This window comes from Aulonocara sp. 'chitande type north' Nkhata Bay, linkage group LG7, assembly GCF_057382095.1.
Source record: "Aulonocara sp. 'chitande type north' Nkhata Bay isolate Kocher_YH1m ecotype deep benthic linkage group LG7, A_spYH_male_GT1.1, whole genome shotgun sequence".
NCBI lineage: Eukaryota > Metazoa > Chordata > Actinopteri > Cichliformes > Cichlidae > Aulonocara > Aulonocara sp. 'chitande type north' Nkhata Bay.
The window spans coordinates 13753296-13772289 of NC_141350.1; the positions used below are offsets into that span (position 1 = coordinate 13753296).

Genomic DNA, 18994 nt, shown 5'->3' on the forward strand with positions numbered 1-18994 from the left:
GTTATATTGAAGCTTCAAAATTTTTGTACGTTCTTCTATTTGCCAGATGTATAAAATCAAGTAGCCTCAACTGTTGTACCAAGCATGGTTTATGTTCCAGTTAACGCTTACATCTAAAAATGAATTACAGTTATTCTTGAAGGAGAAAAACCATGATTAAATAAATAACATGACATTTCTATAGTTTACAATAACTAAAATATATCTGTATATTGGATATCGTTTTATAAAGAATTGTACAGCAAGCTGATAATTACATGATGATTCAGACCTGACAAACAGTTGAGACATTTCAGTATATGTCTCTGATATTCCAGTGCCCATCAAGAAAGTAGAGTGACAGTCTATTATAAGTAAAGATGAGCGTGCTCACAGTAAAGGAAGTCCATGCTGTGTGTGTATGTGTGTGTGCAGCGCTCCAGGGCAGCCTTGCAGCGGTACCTGTTCTACTGCAACCGCTACATGAACCACATGCAGAGTCTGCGCTTTGAGCACAAGCTCTATGCTCAGGTCAAGCAGAAGATGGAGGAAATGCAGCAGCACAACATGTCCTGGATTGAGGTGCAGTTTCTGAAGAAGGCTGTGGATGTGCTGTGCCAGTGCCGCTCCACACTCATGTTCACTTATGTCTTCGCCTTCTACCTCAAGAAGAACAACCAGTCCATTATTTTTGAGGTAGGGCAGTTTTTGGCTCAGATACACTAGTGTGATTGTACCTTTTTTATATGAGATATTTACTATCGTGCTGGAAAATTTTGGTAGCATTATTTGCAGCGGGCATGAATGAATCCAACATGGCATACGAACGAAACTGGACACCTCACCAACCCCAGATATAACACCTTTTAGCTTTCGACTTTTGTGGAAGCTGTGTTCGTCTCTCCCCCTCTTTCATTCACACAGTTTTGATCTTCATGGATGAACTAAGTGCTGAAGAGCTGTTTTTTTTGTTTTTTTTGTTTTTTAATTACTTTATTAGAAATTCTCATAGATTAGACATTTGTTCCTTTAGCTCTATTATATAGTGGAACGTTGCTTATCTGATTATAATGCAATTATCACTCATCAGAACAACCAGGCAGACCTGGAAAATGCCACCGAGGTGCTGTCAGGCTACCTAGAGAGGGACATCTCCCAGGATTCCTTGCAGGACATCAAGCAAAAAGTACAAGACAAGTACAGGTCAGTGAAGGAAGAACTGTACTGGTGCATGCCATGGCTGACTTTGTGTGTTTTGGAGCTTAAAATTTGTCCTGTGTCTGTAGATACTGTGAGAGCAGGCGAAGAGTGCTGCTACAGCACGTGCATGAAGGCTATGAGAAGGACCTGTGGGAGTACATTGAGGATTGAGAACACGTCCCAATGCAACGGACTCTTGAGTATCTTGACAAACTAGAGCGCTGATGCAATTTAACAGGGCAGCACAGGCCTTCTGCCGCCTCTCCTTTGGCAAACCAACCACTTTTGCATCTTTTTTTTTCTGGATTTGTTTAACAAAATCTTCAAAGTAAATTATATTTAAATAAAGGGTAGAGTAATAAAAAAAATGTGTACTACAGTATTGTTAGCAACAGAGTGGAGGGTTGAACAAGCAGAAGATCCATATTAAACAAATACATCCTTTTGGCTTGTATTGTAATACCTCCCCTGAACTTGTTTTCCTCATGTTTTTTTTTTTTTTTTTGTTGTTGTTTTTTGCTTGTGAATCTTTTACTCTGTTTTGATTTTGACTTTTGTTTTCCCATCAGTGTGAAAATGTTTTCAACACAGCTTTAATTGTCCTGGCCATGTCTGCAATATGTGGTAAAGATCCTTGTCTGAGTGGCTGAATGTTGATAGGCTGATTGCAAAGGGGCAAAGACATTTCAGGGGGGGAAAAAAAGGAAGAAAAAAAAACATAAAAAGAACAAAATAGCAAGTCTGTATTTTTCAATTTGTAAATAGTCCATATGCATGGAAGTTCAAGAGCAGGAGTGGCACGTGTTTGCATAATTTTCAAATATTTATTCTTTACCGTGCTTTTGCCATGTAGGTTGAGTCTGTCTACTCTCCACAGACTGTTGATGTTTGGAGGTCTTTGGCAATAAGATATTCGTCCTGTCATCTGCAGTCCCTTCAGAGCAGTCATAAGTTATACCTAACCAGTAACTCAACATGGAGACTGACAGAATTGGCTTTAGTTTCCAGGTAATCACATAAAGGACTCAGTGAAAGTGCACAGAGGAGCAGGATAAAGTTTTACAGGTCAGAGGTGAGGTAGAACGCACCGGCCCAGTGTCTCTCTATGCTAACCTTTTGTTGTACCCCCCTAGTTGTTTTTGGAGGTGTTTAACATTTAAGAACATTACTAATTATTTGCAAGAGCCAAACTGAGTGACATTCACTCCTTTTTTTTTTTTCTTTTTTTTTCTTTTTTTTTTTTCTCTTTTCTCTCCCCCTCTTTCCTGACGTGGCTTGAGGTAGCTCAGCTTGCACCTTGAGAATTGAAAGAGGGTAATGGAATGTACTGACAGCGCGGCGTTGCACTGCTGCTAATTGGGCTCGATCACTGTCAAACAGGGTCAGGCATCTGCATCACTCTTGCAGGGAATATTGGAATGGAGGTGGTAGTGGCATCATCTCCATTCAGGAACTCTCTTGCCTTGCAGTGAGACTGAACATTGCTTTAATTGAGCTACACAGATGGACATGTGATCCTTAAGGAGCTGAGGGAGATGGGACAAACTTCTAAAGGTTGTAGGAGTGTTTTGTAAAGCTGTTATGCTTTTTCATTAAAGACTGCATTTTTTTTGTTTTGTTTTTTTGTTTTTTTTTCCTCTCGCACGTGTGTTGAGGTTTTGGCATTGAAATGTCAGTTCCCCTCAAGATTTTGCATTGCTCTATGCGGTGGTTGCTCTGGTTGTCAAGCTCTCTGCTTGTAAATGCTTGTTCATCTGTTCTCTGAAATATGGCAGTCTTCAGAAAGACTGACTGGAGGGGACGCGATTATACAGGCAGTGATACGAGTCTGAAGATGACACCAAAGTGTCAGCCATCACTGAAACACATCCTTTGCCCCAGTTTCAGATCTTTGGGGAATTCTTTCCCAAATGCTTCTTATGTGTTCAAACGCATTATTTTATCCTAGCAAATTATAAACTGTATTGTTTATTTGAATAAATGTCATGACAAATCTAATTTTTTGGAGTACTGTGTGAGTCATTAGAGTAGGTTTTCTCTCATCTTAATTACCTTAACATCCATGAGTCACTAATTCCCCCCCCCCCCCCTTTTTTTTTTTTTTTTTAAAAGCATTGTTGTGTTCTGCAGACCTTGCCAGAGTGTCTTCCAAAATGACATGGAATTAATTTGATAACTTTTAAATAATAATTTAAACTTTTTTTTAGTTTATTCAGAGTGTTATATAGCAATCAGGTGGTTTTGTTTTGTTTTTATGTCATTTTAATTCTCTCAAATCCCAAACTTATGATGACACAAGGTGAATGGATAAAAGATGGGCTGTTTTCTCCAAGCTGTCTTGCAGTAACACCAGCTGTAGCTTTGCTCATTAGGCTAATGTGCTCTCTAGGGTTTTCATTGTGTCTGCTAGTAGTTCATGAACATCTCAGCTTAACGGATGGAGTAACAGAAGCAGCTACTCACATTAAATTGACATCCAAAAGACTTTTAATAGTTTTATAAATATCTTCAATTTGCACTATTAAAGATGTCTTGGTAGTGTAAAAAATGTTTGGGGGTGGAGTTAGTTGTTTTACATGAAAATATTAAAGTGCAAAATGTTAGAAACATTTTTTTGTTTTTTTTTGGGGGGGGGTGATTTTATTTTTGCAGCACCACTCATTTAACTGTCTGAGGTGTTTTGAAAGTGTGTCATTATGAAGACTTCCACTGTTGTACTGTCACTGGTATAAACCAAGTCCATCCCTGGAATTGCATTTTTAAAATAAAGAGCATTTTTAACAGTATAGTGTGAATGTAAGAGTTACATTTTCAGCCACATGATGGGGACAAAGACAACAGTTCTGACAAACATGATTACTAATTGTGAGTTTCAACGTCAAATGCATGGTGTTAAAATGGAAGGTGTGACACAGAACGCATTATTTTTGACAGCTTATCCATATTTAGCACCAAACAATAACATTTGTCTCAAGGTACTTTGTACAAGTTAAAGATCCAACAGTAAGACATAGGAACCTTAACAATCAAACACCCCTTTTGAGCAAGCACTTGGAGATAGTGGGAAGGAAAAACTCCCTTTTAACAGGAAGAAACTCTGGGCAAAATCAGGCTTGGGAAAAAGCAGTCATCTGACACAACTGGTTGGGGGTGAGGGGAGGAAGAGAGGACCCAAAATTCATAACTAGTGATTAAATGAAAATGGTGTATAAGGACAGAGTTAAGAAGAAATGCTCAGTGTGTCATGGGAAGCCCCCAGCAACTTTAAGCCTATTGCAAAGTAACTAAGCGTTGAACTTGTTTTTAGCAAAAAGGGAAGTTTTAAGCCTAATCATAAAAGCAGAGAGGGTGTCTGTCACCTGAATCTGAATTGGGAGCTGATTCGACAGAAGAGGAGTTTGAAAACTTAAGGCTCTGCCTCCCATTCTACTCTGGAATATTTTAGGAACCACAAGTAAACCAGCAGTCTGAGAGCAAAATGCTCTGTTGGCATGATATAGTACTATGAGTTCTTTAAGATAAGATGCTGCTTGACCTTGTATGTGAGGAGGATTTTAAATTCAATTCTGGATTTACCGGGCGAGCCAATGAAGAGAAGCCAATATGGCAGAAATATGCACGCTCTCACTGCAGCATTTTGGATGAACTGAAGGCTTTTCATTGAGTTTTTAGGAGAGCCTGATAATAATGAATTATAATAGTCCAGCCCAGAAGTAATAAATACACAAACTAGCTTTTCAGCATCACTCTGGGTGTATGGTTGATTAATAAGCTGATGTGGAAGATTGCTTCCGCTCGTTCTCCTTGGCCTGTTCTTTGAGGATTCTAACAGTATGATTCAAACTAACATAATCATCCTGCTTTAATCAGGTTTCAATTCATTCGTTTAGGAACACATTATAGCTTTACAAGAAGTCTTAACATTGTTTTTTTCCCTTCTCTTGAATATTTAGAGTTGAGAAGTGACAAAACACGATGGTGAGACAAATGTTTTAATTCAGTCTGCAGAAGTAGGAAAATCATACAAAATGAAACCACGATTTGAGGTTCAGTCATAAGTTTCACACTGACTGTATACAGCACACTCGGCTTGTGTTTTTGAAACCTGAGCAGTTTCAACACAAAAACTACAAAGGGTTGAAAAATTAAAGGAGCTTCCTCTACTGAATGGACTGGACCAAGCTTCTCAAAGTTATTCAGTGTTTTGACTTTAGTGCTTTCACTCATTTTGTATTTTGCTGATGGTGGTTGAGGGAGCATCCAAGAGCGCATCCATAGGTGTCCAGCTGGTTACGTCAACCATAGTATATATTATTTACATCATTCTCATCAGCCACTCAGTGAAACCCTTGTTCCCTGTGTACAGGGGCACTGTCATCTTGAAAGAGACCATTTCCATCTGAACAGAAATGGGTAAAGGTGGCGGCTCAGAGCAACTTTGCATTGATTTGCAGTGTAAATTTGCGTCACTATAAGGGTCAAAGTTTTTCCATTTAATTCATCACCGGTCTTTACTTACAATAAGGCAACCACCATCATCAGGGTCAAGATTAGTTTTCTGCATTAATGCTATATGTGACTGGCACCGCATTACGGTACAGTAAGGTGCTTGAAAGTAATGCTCATTCAAACTACGCCAAGCCACTAATTTCCCTCTGCTGCACTGTTTCAAAAGAAAGGTCAGGATGACTTAAAAAAATACTCCACTGATGCTCGCAGTTTATAAAAGTAAAGGGGCACAGTGAGGCAGTGATTTCTTTCATGTCATCAAAATTTAATTTATTAAAATAAAGTTACCGCATAAATGATAAGAATGTAAAAAAAAAAATAATAATAATAATAATGAGCTAAACACTGAACATAGCCCATCACTAAAGAAAGCACAACTTTGTGCTTACATAACAGGCAATTTTAGGTGACTTCATTATTTTATATAAAAGAAGAAGTAGAAAAAAAAAAGAATCCAGTTCACCTTCATTCTCGAGGAACCTTTCGTAAGTGAGTTAAGAAAAAAAAATGCTCAGCTGTCGTTGCGCTCACAGAGGTGTCATAGCATTGTGTGTACGTGCCTGGAAACTAGTCTTCAATTTTGAGCCAGCCTTTTTTATAGTCTATGAGAAGCTCGAGGTAGTACTTCCACTCTGGCTCGCTGTCATACCTGACCTCAAATATGGTCTTAAGGGGGTTGGGGTGAGCCTCGTGGATGCGCAGCACCTCCCCTCTGTACCACACCTCTGATTTGTCAACTTCCTCGTACAGGTGGCGGATCCTCTTTCCCACCAACTCGGGGTAGCAGAACCTCATGGCCCTCTGAGCCCTCTGCACAGCTGAACGCAGGACCCATCGCCTCCTGTGTTCGGCGCTGTGACAGGCAGACAAGTAGGGACAGTATTTGATCTTCAAAAGTGATCTATGTTTTCTTTTAGAAGAGCTGCCAAGGGGTCTTAAAGCATGAGAGAAGCTTCCTGTTCTCTCCCACCTGTGCTTTGTTTTGGGTGTCCTCCTGTGAACGTCAGCCTCACCGATCACACTCTCCCCGTCATCAGTCTGTGAGATGGAAGCATCAGCAGATGTCTCCGACTCTGACACTGCTTGGTATCGAGTTTTTTTTCTCTTTAGACCTTCACTAAGTATCTTCCTCAGTTTAACAATGACTCCTGAACAATTCTTAGAGTTTTCCTTAGATTTGACTGATGGTGAGGACTGACCAACGTGCCACCTGCTGGAAGATCCCTCAGTTTCTGCGTCACTCGGGAATGGGGATAGCTCGTCCAGTGTTAAAGGACACATCCATGAAATATATGGATTCTGCTCTGAAACCATATAATCAGTCCCTTTATTATCACTCTCCTGGGGCTCATGGGCACTGCAGTTTTTCTTTGCAGTTGTGTTGACAGTGCTTTCAGCTACAACCTTGTCCATATCCCCTCTCTCTTCCTCATCTGACAACCTGTTTTCTAGAAACGTACGCCTCGAACGGCTCTTTACTCTTCTTTTAGTTTTATTCCTGTTCAAATGCAATTGTGTTTCCTCATCCTCTGAACATCTCTGTGGTTGCAACTCTGAGTGCGAGGCTGCGGAGGCAGTGGTGTCAGAAAATACAGGAACCCTCCCGCTGTTAGACGCTTCAGAGCTTCCATCTTGTTCCCTGTGATCGGAGTCCATATCTAATCCTGCAACACAGGGAAAATGGCAAAAAGAGAGCTCAAAACAAATGCTGAAATATCGCAGATAAATATAGGATTCTGCTTCCTCACAAAGTGGGAAGATTAGAGGCAAAGGAATTTATGCAGTGATCAGGGAAACAGTTACAAGTGAGAAGCAAGTCAGAAACAGACTTTCAGGATTTCTGACAAGGAAATATAAAATACTTGGTTTCCTAAAGAGCTTATTTCACACCTAAACCTAAGGATTTCGGCTTTTGCACATCATGATCCTCCACCACGAAACACCCTTACAGCAAAGATGGCTATGAGAAGAGAAGGCTATGGGAATAAACACAAAGGCTGGGAAAAAGTCAGCTGCTGCGAGGGGTGCTATCAGTCACGGATAAAACAGCAGTGAGGCAAGAAGAGGGCAACAGAAATGTTCAGACACTAGAGTCAAGTGCTCCAAAACCATGTGAACCTATGTCAGCAGTGAACAGCAGTTCAATTAGGCCAAGTTCAGTAGGTTCAGGAAGCAAATACAATCGAAGCTGTTGACAGACAAAATAAAAGGCAACAATAATTTTTTTTTTTAAAAAGGACGACTCTATTGATATGCTATAATCTTTGTATTTTTAACTAACTACATAAAAACTCAAAATATTTAATTCAAATAAAGTTGATTAACTTAGTTAATGTATGTAACATTTTTTTCCCACCTATAATGAGAGAGCACTGTTATTATTTAGTATGTGCAACATTTCATGAATACTTGAATGTGATGACGATGAAGTCTGAAAGTATACACTAATCAGCCACAGCATTAAAACGACTGGGAAAGGGATTTAAGTTTGTATTAGTATTTGGATTTTTTTTTTAACCCAGATATGTTAACCCAGTCTCAACACCTACCCTGCAATCTAGATAACCCACGTCCTGGTCCCAGAAACTGTAAGACACCCGGAGATGGAATGGGTCAGAACTGTTCAGGGAGCACCTGTTCGATATTTGGAACTTGGTTTTAAGGGTGTGTCTGATCAGTTTATATTTGTGACAAGATTGAAGCATTCTTATCAGAAATGCAGAGGGTGGCGAACACAGCCAGGCAGGTGAGGAAGGAAGAAGTTTTTTTTTTTCATGAGATTTGACTGGTGTTATACTATTGTCCTGTTCTTTGGACATTACACACTCATATTCTCAGAAACTGCCTAATGCAACTTGTATGCAGTGTAGATGTGGGTTAGTTAGAGATGGTACAACAAAGGATGAAGTCACCATCTTCTGAAAAGATCTCTGACCTAAAAAAAAAAAAAAAAAAAAGTGCCACACTTAATCCCTCTTGTGTGTAGCGGCCTCTCACTTCCTTCCCCTCATAATGTCATCCACCAGCCTGCCTTACGCCGTTTCAGCTACAGTGCTGTAAGTAGGCAACAAATTCATATGTCCCCAAGCAGCCCAGCTTAGCGCCTTTCCCCCTCAACCCACCCACAGTGTAATCATGCAGCTTCTTGTGATTTGTTACTGAAGGTTAGAAGAAAAAATTCCCGCTTTCTAAATCAGGAAAAAAGCAAAAGAGTAGTGAGATTGAGGGACAACAGGAAAAAAAATACCTGGACTCTCTTTTGGACGTCAGATGAGGTTGATTCTGTAAAAAATAAATGGATTTTATATTGAATAGTTCTTCTGTTTTGATTGGTTACTTACAAAAAGGGCCAATTAATGCAGAAAATATTCTTTGAAGGAAATATGATGCTTTATAATGATATCTAAAAGTTCAGTTCACATCGTGTACTGAAAGGGATCTCCTAGAATGCTATCAAAGTTATACTAAGGAAACAGGGATTTTCATAAAACCAAGCAAAATGAATCATCATAATTAATAATAAGAAATTACAAATCTTTTTACAAGTAGGAACATAGTTTGCGCTAATTACTGAGATGATATATTATATCTTATATGAATACTTTAGATTTTTTTGTTTCTTAGCTAATTCACATAAATAATAGCTTATATGTAGTATTAAATTACTTGTAAAATATTTTTAAAGCCATTGGCCTTATAGACATTTCTTCACACAGTTGTGTCCGGTGCTGCGGGGAAATTAGCACATGGAGGACTCACTGCAAAACCTGTGGGGGGGGAGGGGGGTGGGGTGTTAATGGTTTAAAGGGCTACAGTGTTGTAACTGTAGCAACCATGGTGGTTTGTCTCGGTATGTCTGTGTTGAATGTACACTCACCCAGCTGTTTGCAGACGCAGACATAATACAGAAGGTTGACCGCGTCGGCATAGACGTCGGGCAGGTGTTTGAGGGACATCAGTCTCCTGAGTCTGGAGGAGCAGGCTCGTTTATGAAGCTGGATGAGGATCTTCTCTTCAGAGAGCGTGGTGGGTCGCAGCTCGACTTTGTGCTCCTGCAGGACCTGGTCAATGAAGCTGCCGTGGACCATAGGAAACAGCTGCTCCTTGACCACCAGCATGGGGAGAAACACTGCTCCCGTCCGCATGACGTGCGGAAAAGGACAGCGTTCCTGGATCGAGTACTCTCTTAACCTGTCGAGGACCGTGTCAAGTGCCGATTTCATCTCCTCGTTGAGCCAAGCCTCTCTGGCTTTTACCCCCAGCAGGCAGGAAACTTTCTGGACTTTGGTCACGTGAGACACCGATTCGGTTATTTTCAGTTGGGACAACCACTTTTTAAGGTCCTGCTCTGAAGAAGTCGACACAGATTTGGACACAAGCTTACAGAATGACTGGTGCAGCTCAAGGAAATGCTTGCGGACGGGCGTTTGGATATCTTGGTTTGGTATGAACTCAGCTGCTGGCTGTGCAGTCGGCTTCTGTGGTGGTGGAACAGGGAAATAATTCTTGCCGTTAGGGATAATAATCTTATAGGTGGAAAGTTTAAGACACTGAGGGGGAATGTTTTTGAAATTTAGTTTGCTCCCAGGCAGTGGAGTCGTGGGTTTGGGGGGAAGGATGAGCTCCTCTTTGTGTTGTGTTGCTTTTGTGTCACCTTCAGAAGTCGTGTTTGTCTGTGCAGTCATCTCAGCAGGTTTGGACTCATCTGAAGTCTTATTTTCAGCTGCTCTAGATGGCTTAGTTTCATGTTCTTCAGGTTCAATTGTCTTTTTTAAGAAAATAGGTCCATCATCAGGTGAAGCAGTCTCTGTGGGCTCTTTTTTGACTTCCATTTTGCTGCTGTGGTTGGGACAAATGCTGTCATCTGTAGAGCTGCTGATATCTGATTTATCTAGGTTTTCTACTTTAATATTTTTGGGTTCAACAGCTTCTGCAGCACTTTTCTCTTTTGAAGTATTAGTGCGAGTTTCTTTAAAAACTAGACACACAACAGGCTCCTGTTTAGCTTGATCTTGTTTTTTTTCTTTGTCTGGCTTGGATTTAACTTCATGCTGCTCAGAGGACTGACAGGCTTTCCCTGATGCTCCAGCTCCAGAGATCCCTCCCGAGGTCTGCAGATATCCTTGGTAAGGTGCCAAACTGAAAACAGTGTCAATAACTGGCATAGGGGGAGAGTCATTCTTATTTCCTTCTCGGATAATCTCCGTTTTCAACTTTTGTCTCTTCCTGGTCCATTCCACTTCATATAAATCCTTATCCTCCTCTTTTATTTTGACAGGTGAAGATGAATGGGAAATGCTCCTCTTTAGACACTGTTTATTAACAGCGGTTTCTGGACTGGACACAGAGCTTTTATGTTTGCTTCTTGTTTTGACAGCAGGAGAATCGATACTTTTGTGGACATTTGCACTCTTAGGCATGTCTGTGTGGATCCGATTTGAACTCCGATTCGGTGACTGAGGTCGCCACACGGCTGGGGAAACTGGAACGTTTTTTGGCTGAGTCGGGCAAGGGACTTGAGATTCACAGGAGGAATAGTCCACTGCTCTGTCCACATTCAAGCCAAGTGGTGGAAGGATGGGTGAGTCCATATGCAGGCGGTTGAGAGGGGGGAAGAATCCTCTCATTTCTATAACTGATGGTGAGACACCTGGCTTGCTCACACGTCTGGCAGGGCTGGTTTGAGTCACAGGTAGGAACGGTGAGGAAATGGGTAGGTGGTCAACATGAAGGCCGGGGTGCTTGGGTTTGTCCTTTTGTAAACTGCTGGCGGACACCATGGGGTGATCCATATGTTGGCTGGATGGCGAAACATTTTTGTGGCTAGGATGAAAAGTAGGTGATGCATGTTGCCTTTTTAGGGGGGCTCTGATTTGGCTTGGATTTAAATGAAGTCTTGGAACAGCATAGCATGGATAGTTCAAACCCCGCATAAAAGAATGATTTGGCAACATTTCAGTGCTAGACAAAGGCAAAGGAATTTCAGCATGAAGCGACTGAGGCACTATGTAATGCTCCCGAGGGTTTGAGCTTGTGTGTTTATGAATAACAGCAACATCTTCTCTCTGCTTACTGCCACTATCTTTACACTGGGTTCTGTTTTCTACCTCCACATTTGCCTGGGGGTAGTAAAACACTTGGTGCTGCGCTAGTTGGCCATATTTGGACATGGGAGAACGTTCCTGATAAACCTCTGAGGTCATATGCTCATATGTAGGGTGGGAGGGGTAAAGGCTGGGGTAGCCTCTGGGGGAAGTCTGTAAAGGCTGGCTATGCTCACTTAAAGAACCAAACAGTGGACGAGTTGAGGTGCAGGGGTAACTGCTGTAGTGCGGTTCAATCACAGCAGGCAAAGTTCTTCCTCTAACAGGGCTGTATGAGTCCACAGTCAGCCTCTTCAGTGTATCTGTGCTGTGTTCAAACTGTAAGACTCTCTGTTGAAGCCCCATTTCTTGTCCTTTCCTTTCAACAGATGGTTTTTCAGCGTAGTGAGCATCAGTTTGCATCCAGTCACGCTCATATACAGTGTTTGGTATCCTTGGAGAGCTATGTTCCACACTGTAGCGTTGTCCTAACATGCAACCCAGTTCATTACAGCAGGGATTATGTCCGTAAACCGGCCTGGGAATCGCTAAGTAAACAGAGTTTTCAGATGGGGGTGATGAAGTCTCACCTCCAGTTTTTTGTTTTCTAATAGGCAACGACGCTGCAACTGTAGGACTGCTAATCTCAGGACTTTTCTTGTACCTCATAAAGCCCTGTTTTACCGGGGTGTGACGCGTAGCAGAAGACTGAGTTTCCTCTGAAGAATTGCTGTCGTGTCTGTAAATCAGATGGTTTCCCTCCATGCCAGAGAGGTGACTCATAGTACTCCGGTCGTTCAGCAGAGATGTCTTTGAGTTCCTCCAAGGAGAAGTGAATCCCGCTCCCTCTTTTCCTCTCGGGTCATAAGCAAAGAAGGCCCCATGGCACGGCAGCGCCTGCTTGCCCAGGAAACCAGACATATTTTGCGGTTTTGACAGTCCTGCAGATGCTATCGTCCGGTCAAATAATGGCATCTTGGCTCGTAACACTGCATCAGTGAGGGTTTGCATTGACTGGTTGCTCATCATGTAGTAGCCTTGTTATGATGATTCATCAATAATGCTCCGGACCTGCCAAAAAAACAAAAACAATTAGATTGTGGCATTTCTCACTGAAAAACTATCAAAAGTTTGTTTAACACTGGAATCAATCCGACTATGTTGACATCAGATATAGCAGTGAAGTGTGTTACGGAAAAATAAATGCTTAGTAGCAGAATCATGAGATAAGAACTGAAGTGACTTTAAAAAAAAAATTTTGAGGTTTATCTCACATATCACACTCACGCACATAAATGGTGGAATAAGAGTCCTGCATGTGAAAAATAAGTTACTATCTGAGGAATGTGTGGGGATCACGTGGAAGAGAAAATCCCCACCCAGGCCAGACGGCCTCAGACCATCACCACACAGGTCACTGGTGTAAATAAACACAAAGAGTCTTCAGGGTTTATTGTAAAAAGGCTTCAGTAATTCATATGCGAGCACAACATGTAGATACTTAATAATCTTTGGTGTACATTCATCGCTATTTCATCACGTCTTCCTACTGCAGCCCTAAACATAGTTTCCATGCCACTCCTTCACATTACACATAATTGCATAACCACATAAAATCACAGTTTTAAGACAAATAATAACTGGACCAAATTATTTGTAAGTCATTCCTTTTGACCTTGTAAAGTAAAAAAAGCGCACACGGCTAATAAATGGTTCCTACAATGAGTTACAATTTAATTCTTGTACAAGGAGAAATCTCAGGTTTGAGAAAGGTTTTCCACAAACTGCCAAAGAGATAGTTGACACATGATGCGCCAAACCGACTGGCTCTCCCTGTACCACCTCCACTCCAACTGTTACTTGTGGTAACATAATATCCAGGTGTGACCGAGAGCAGTCTCAACTTCAAGGCCATCTGTAAAAATGAGAACTACACTGTAGCACAACTGTTGTCATTTCTGTGAGTCACATATAATGTGTTATGGTTTTACCATGGCTTACTTCAAATGTCAATGTGTCACTGTGATCGTATCAAAAAGGCTAGGCTCGCTTTTGTCGAAGTAGGACTTATCGCCTGATCTGGCATGCACTTCTCATCTCGTGTTTACATTCTCAGACAAAACAAGTGGAGTTGTTGCTGTTCTGCATTTTATTACCACAGCCTTCTGGTCATACCGTAGGTACTTCTTTGTTATACTTCTTCAGTGCTGTTTTGCATCTGACTCCCATTTATGGGAATTTGCTGATTAGCTTTTAATGACTAAAAACTCTTTTTGGTAACGCCTGACACTGAAACTAGTCAGCTAACAGTTCCTCCTATCAGCTTTTTTAAATGAAAGTTAAGAGTAACATCCAAACAAGACTTTGGGGCTCAGCAGGTAAATGAACAGTGAAAAATGATCTGCAATGACAGATGTGTAATCCACAAAGTGATAAACACTAGCCACAGTGACCATAGTGCAGTATCAGAATCCCCCCCCCCCCCCCCCACACACACACACACACATACCTTTTTTTTTCCTAAGAAAAAAGTATTTTTGCACATTCTTGATATTTTCACTTCACTCTCTTTTAGTAAGTGTAAAGCTGAGCGTAAGAAGTACAGCACATTTTCACCAAGGAAGGTTCTGCAAGTGTAAAAATTGGAAAGCAGAACAGAAAGCCCGCCTCCAGTTTGGAAGTAAATGATTGAGAGTTTGTTTTTTGTTTTGTTTCTTTGGGTGGGGGGGTTTGTTTAAATGTGGAATACAAAACCTTCACTTGAGTAAAATGCTAGATGCATCCCATCCCATTTTTAAGATACAGACATAACAGATAACAGATACATAGCAACGTGTGGATCGCAACGCAGTCTGGCTTCTTGGAGCAGATGAAAAGAAGATAACGTCGTCACGTGATCTGCCATGCAAGCATTTGCAGGCACCGATGAGGTCATAGAGGAGATAAATTATAAATTATACCAAGGTTTATTTGCACTCGCTTGCCGACTACGCGTGGAAATTTGGCTCAACAGTTAAAGTGTAGAGGTTTAGCAAATACAACATCTGCCAGCACAATCTGTAAATGCAAAAAAAAAATGATAAGACGTTCTGAGAATAACTGAAACTCTTGGTGAGGTTTAGAGAAGTAAACGACTTTTTTTTTTTCTTTAATCCCACACAGTGACCCTCTCCAGTCTAATGACAGCACAGCACTGAGATCTTATCTTCTCATCCTGTTGACACCTTTCACACAAGTGGTGTGACGGCTTATCTGTATATGGCGAGGAGAAACGCGGTTTATGTGCATGGAGGAAACTGCGCAGAGCTGTTTTCAACGGACTAAAAACCGCACTCTAAAATTTGTGTCTGCCTGTGTGCATGCGCCTTTGTGTGTCCTCCCACTCCCATGATCTGTAGGGCAAGGGTGATGGAGAGCGTAACTTTCGAAAACAAAACGCCCGTGGCTTAAAACCACGCGAGAGAAGAGTGAAAAGGTAAAAGCTTACTTCAGTCCAGTCTAGCAATCATTAATCATTTATCTGATCACCAATTAGTCTCTCGGGTTAGGATATGTTGAAAGATCTCCGCAAGTTGGTGTGACATAAAAAAAAATCAATTTCCTCCAATATGTCTTAGACTTAACCAATGAAAGCGGCTCACGTCCAAACAATAAAAAACGGAACTTGAACGAGGAGAAAAAAAAAGTTTCTTCTCAGCTTCTCTTGACATCCTCGTGAGCTGTAGCTTACGATGCACATATATTTGCTTCTCAGCCAAAATGTGAAAGTACGAGACCTGCCGAGAAGAGCAGCCTGCCAAATTTAATAGGACGCAAATAATATGAAAATAAGACGGGCGTAAGAGCTTGACTTTCGCTCACAGAGCGAGTCATTTCCATACAGCCGCGAAAGCCTCGTAAACCACGGCAAAACTAAAACCAAACTAAGTTCCAAACACACACACACGCACGCACGCACACACACACACAAAATCAGAGGATGCATAAATCGATCTCGACTGTATGAAATAGTTCCACCTTCTTTGACGCACTCTGACAGCTTTACTAAAAGGTTCACCGGTCCCGCTTTTCTGACTTTACGCACTTCTGCATCACAATCAGTCGTCAGTTACTTTAAACTGCGAACAACTCTCCTTACCTCACCCGTGTAATCAATGATTTCCACAAAGACTCCATGAAACTTCTAAGAAAAGAGTGGGCAAATCTCTCCGCCGCCCGTGGAGTGGATCAGTCCAGATGCGTCAATCCCACCAAATGAAGCGACAGCACAGCCTACTAAAAAAAACTGCTGCGCTGCTGGCCCGAAGTCCACGAGGCTTTTAGAGAAGTTAACAAACTGAAGAAAAGACAAAAGGAAGGAGGATGGTCTTTGATCAATAGGCGGAGTCACACCCTCCCTCTATCCACGGCTTGTTTTCTTCACATGTCATGTTTTCTCGCTTTCAGTGACTTTTTGTCCGGCTGCCAACTGTCTGCTGCTACCGCCGAAATTAATTTAAGAGTCGGGGTTTTTTGCCCCTTTTCACTCCCTGTCAGATAACACACGTTTGTCAGGTTGACTCTTTCTCACCTTCGCGCCTTTGCCCGGTTCCCATGCCTGAGTGTCAGAATCGGACAAGCCAGTCTCGGAGCAATAAAGGAAATCACGTGTTTATAATTCCCCGTTCTTTATCTTTGTGTTGACTTGTATGCAAGTCATTATCCCACGGCACCTCTACGGTTACGTGAACTAGTCACTGCATACTCAACCGTGTAGTGGCACAGAAGACGCCTAAGGTTGGGAACATACACATTTAAATATATCTGCAACAATAAAACTGGTTTAAAGACATCCCACTGATGTCAAAATAAACTGTTCTCCGATTAGACTTATTATGGCAGGATGCATGTATTCTCAGAAATTAAAATAAATATATGACTTGACACAAAGAGAATCCAATATATGTAAATAGCTGCACCTAAAAGAAGCGTTTATGGCAGAGGATTGCATGTGTCGATCTCATCCTAATAAAGTTAATGGTTTACTATAATTGACCAAAGTTAAATTCAGGTCAGCCATTACCCCGGGCAGACTTTTTTTTTAAATTTCTTGTCATTACTCATGACTGGCATTTCACCTTTCAATCTAATCAAATGTTTTATAATATAATAAATTTCTATTATATATTGCACACCTAAATTCTTACACTCTCCACTGACTTGACATCTGGATGAGTACATGTCTTGTTGCACTTGCATCATGTCCCCCCTCACCTGTGAGCCAAAGTCTAATTTATGTGTCCCATGGGGGTGCCACAGTTTAGTCTAGACAAGTTGGTTGCTTCCACAAGTCCAAGGGGGGTTTCACAGGTACAAAGATGCTCATCAAGGAGCATCTTTATACCTGATGTGAGGAATGATTCACCCCCATGGATAATTCCTCAGATCTTCCCATTTCCTGTTACTATGGCATTACAGCTCTGGGGTAACCAACACAAGCCATCAAGGCAACTCACACATCATCCAACATACAAGGCAACAAAAAAGGGAATATTAAACATATACAGTACATAGCTTTGAGACATGTGATAGACATGTAAAGCTAGACATGACAAGCATGTTTATAAGTAGGTCAGAAATAACTTAGACACTTTTAGAACAACTGCTGGGAGCCAAGTCTGTAAATGATTGCACAGGATGAAAAGATACTGATTGATTTGATCATGTTTTTATTTAAAGAGGCCCAAACGGCTGCCCCTTTATAACGGATAGCTCCGCACAAATTAACTCGCAATGGAATCTGCAGTTTTGCATTTGTAGTGGGCATTTCCCTGTGTGAGACCTCCCTGTTTTAAATATGCATACATATACAGATATGAATGTTTTAAGATAGAGAATTTCAGTGAAGGCTTTACCAACATGGGTCACATTTTCTTTACAAAAGGGTTGTATCCCAGATGAAAGAAGGCATACAAAGAAAGCAATAAATGCACCAGCCGTGCATGGTTGACTCAAATCCAGAAGCGTGTGGGAAATGCTGACTAATTCTTAACTAGTCCAAGTCAGATTATATACACAGATTACAGCCTTTCCAGGTTTGTGGTCTGTAAGAGAGCTTTTAGAGTAAATTCTAAAGCCACCACACACTGTGATTGACATAAGATGTACATCTATAAATTTATCTGTGTGTAAAGTGTAGGAAAGTGTGCATAAATAATACAAAATATTATTTATGCACATAAAACACACTCCTGAGTGAATGTGCATGGTGTTTACCACTTTTAAGCATCTCAGAGTGGGTAAAGCAAGCTGTGGTGACACAGGGAGCAGAGCAGGTGATCTCTCAGGATGCAGTTTCTGATGAAACACGCTTAAACATTCCCAGAGGTCACAAACACACACTGAGCCTAGAGACTGCTTGGGTTGCATCAGACACTCGTGTCAGATGTGTTAGTGAAAGTGCATACATATTGACACACAGCCTCACCCTATACTGTGTTGACAGGAAATTTGTTGCAGGAGTCATATGATGTTCAAATGATATTTTTTCTCCTAATGAGACAGTTAACCTGTATAATTCTGATACATCACAGCAAAGACAACACTCAGCTTTCAGTAGACAACTACAAAAATGAATCCACATTTTAATAGCTATAGTAACAGGATTAAAGTAACTGAAGTTATGATTGTGTCTACAGTTAATATAACTGTGGTAAAGTTAAATGTTTAAGGTTATGCTTAAACATGTCCCACATATACACTCCCAGCAAGAAATAAATATGGCTTAGGTACATTGGACCTTTTAAACTCAATGAACTGCAAATGTATTTTTACAGTCCCAGGACATTTTAAAATCTCACTATCTGATGTTTTGAAATCGCTCCCGTTTCTGATCCTTCTGGTTTTAAGATTTGCGGACTTGTTATTCTTGCATGCTAGTTTGTCTACTTTTGTCTCGTGTTTGTAGATGTCCATCTGAATAAATATGGCTGCTATTATATGAAGGGAAGTACTGATTCATTTTAAAAGGTTTGAGCTTGCTTTGAACTAAAATTGTACTAATACCAGTTAGTTGACTAATCTTTTAAGTAACTGATACAGCTAGGGTTTAACTGTTCATCACTGCTGAAATATGACAACACACTGTCATGTGATGAGCCGGTATGTTGCAGAGTCACTTTCTTGCTGACGGTATCGTGTGTACTTACAGAAACTCCTCGGTTTCAGACGGTGAATTCTTGCAA

At 41.0% G+C, this 18994-nt stretch overlaps 2 protein-coding genes across 3 annotated transcripts in view; one reads left to right on the forward strand and one right to left on the reverse strand.

Annotated features, from left to right (window-relative positions):
- The window catches only part of arih1 (ariadne ubiquitin-conjugating enzyme E2 binding protein homolog 1 (Drosophila)), a 12886-nt gene extending 8946 nt beyond the window's left edge, over positions 1–3940 (forward strand). The window contains exons 12-14 of the mRNA XM_086298745.1: positions 415–675; positions 1070–1182; positions 1266–3940. Of these exons, the coding sequence (XP_086154871.1) occupies positions 415–675; positions 1070–1182; positions 1266–1350 (459 nt within the window). The 3' untranslated portion in view covers positions 1351–3940. The remainder of the gene's footprint in view (positions 1–414; positions 676–1069; positions 1183–1265) is intronic.
- Positions 3941–5157: 1217 nt separating this feature from the next.
- On the reverse strand, positions 5158–16353 carry prmt2ip (PRMT2 interacting protein). 2 transcript variants are annotated; one of them, XM_086298743.1, is made up of 3 exons: positions 15915–16353; positions 9566–12842; positions 5158–7352 (listed from the first exon to the last, which is right to left on the reverse strand). In XM_086298743.1, the coding sequence occupies exons 2-3, from the start codon at positions 12798–12800 to the stop codon at positions 6256–6258; spliced, it is 4332 nt and encodes a 1443-aa protein (XP_086154869.1). In that variant the 5' UTR covers positions 12801–12842; positions 15915–16353; the 3' UTR covers positions 5158–6255. The 2 variants fall into 2 exon arrangements, with proteins under 2 accessions (XP_086154869.1, XP_086154868.1); XM_086298742.1 differs by having other exon boundaries at positions 15910–16353.
- Between the last annotated feature and the right edge of the window lie 2641 nt (positions 16354–18994).

Excerpts from the sequence above, each read along its gene's own strand:
- prmt2ip (XM_086298743.1), bottom strand. The coding sequence starts at position 12,800 with ATGATGAGCAACCAGTCAATGCAAACCCTCACTGATGCAGTGTTACGA. Across the intron at positions 7,353-9,565 it reads CTGCGTCTGCAAACAGCTGG|GATTAGATATGGACTCCGAT; the intron begins GTGAGTGTACAT and ends CCTGTGTTGCAG.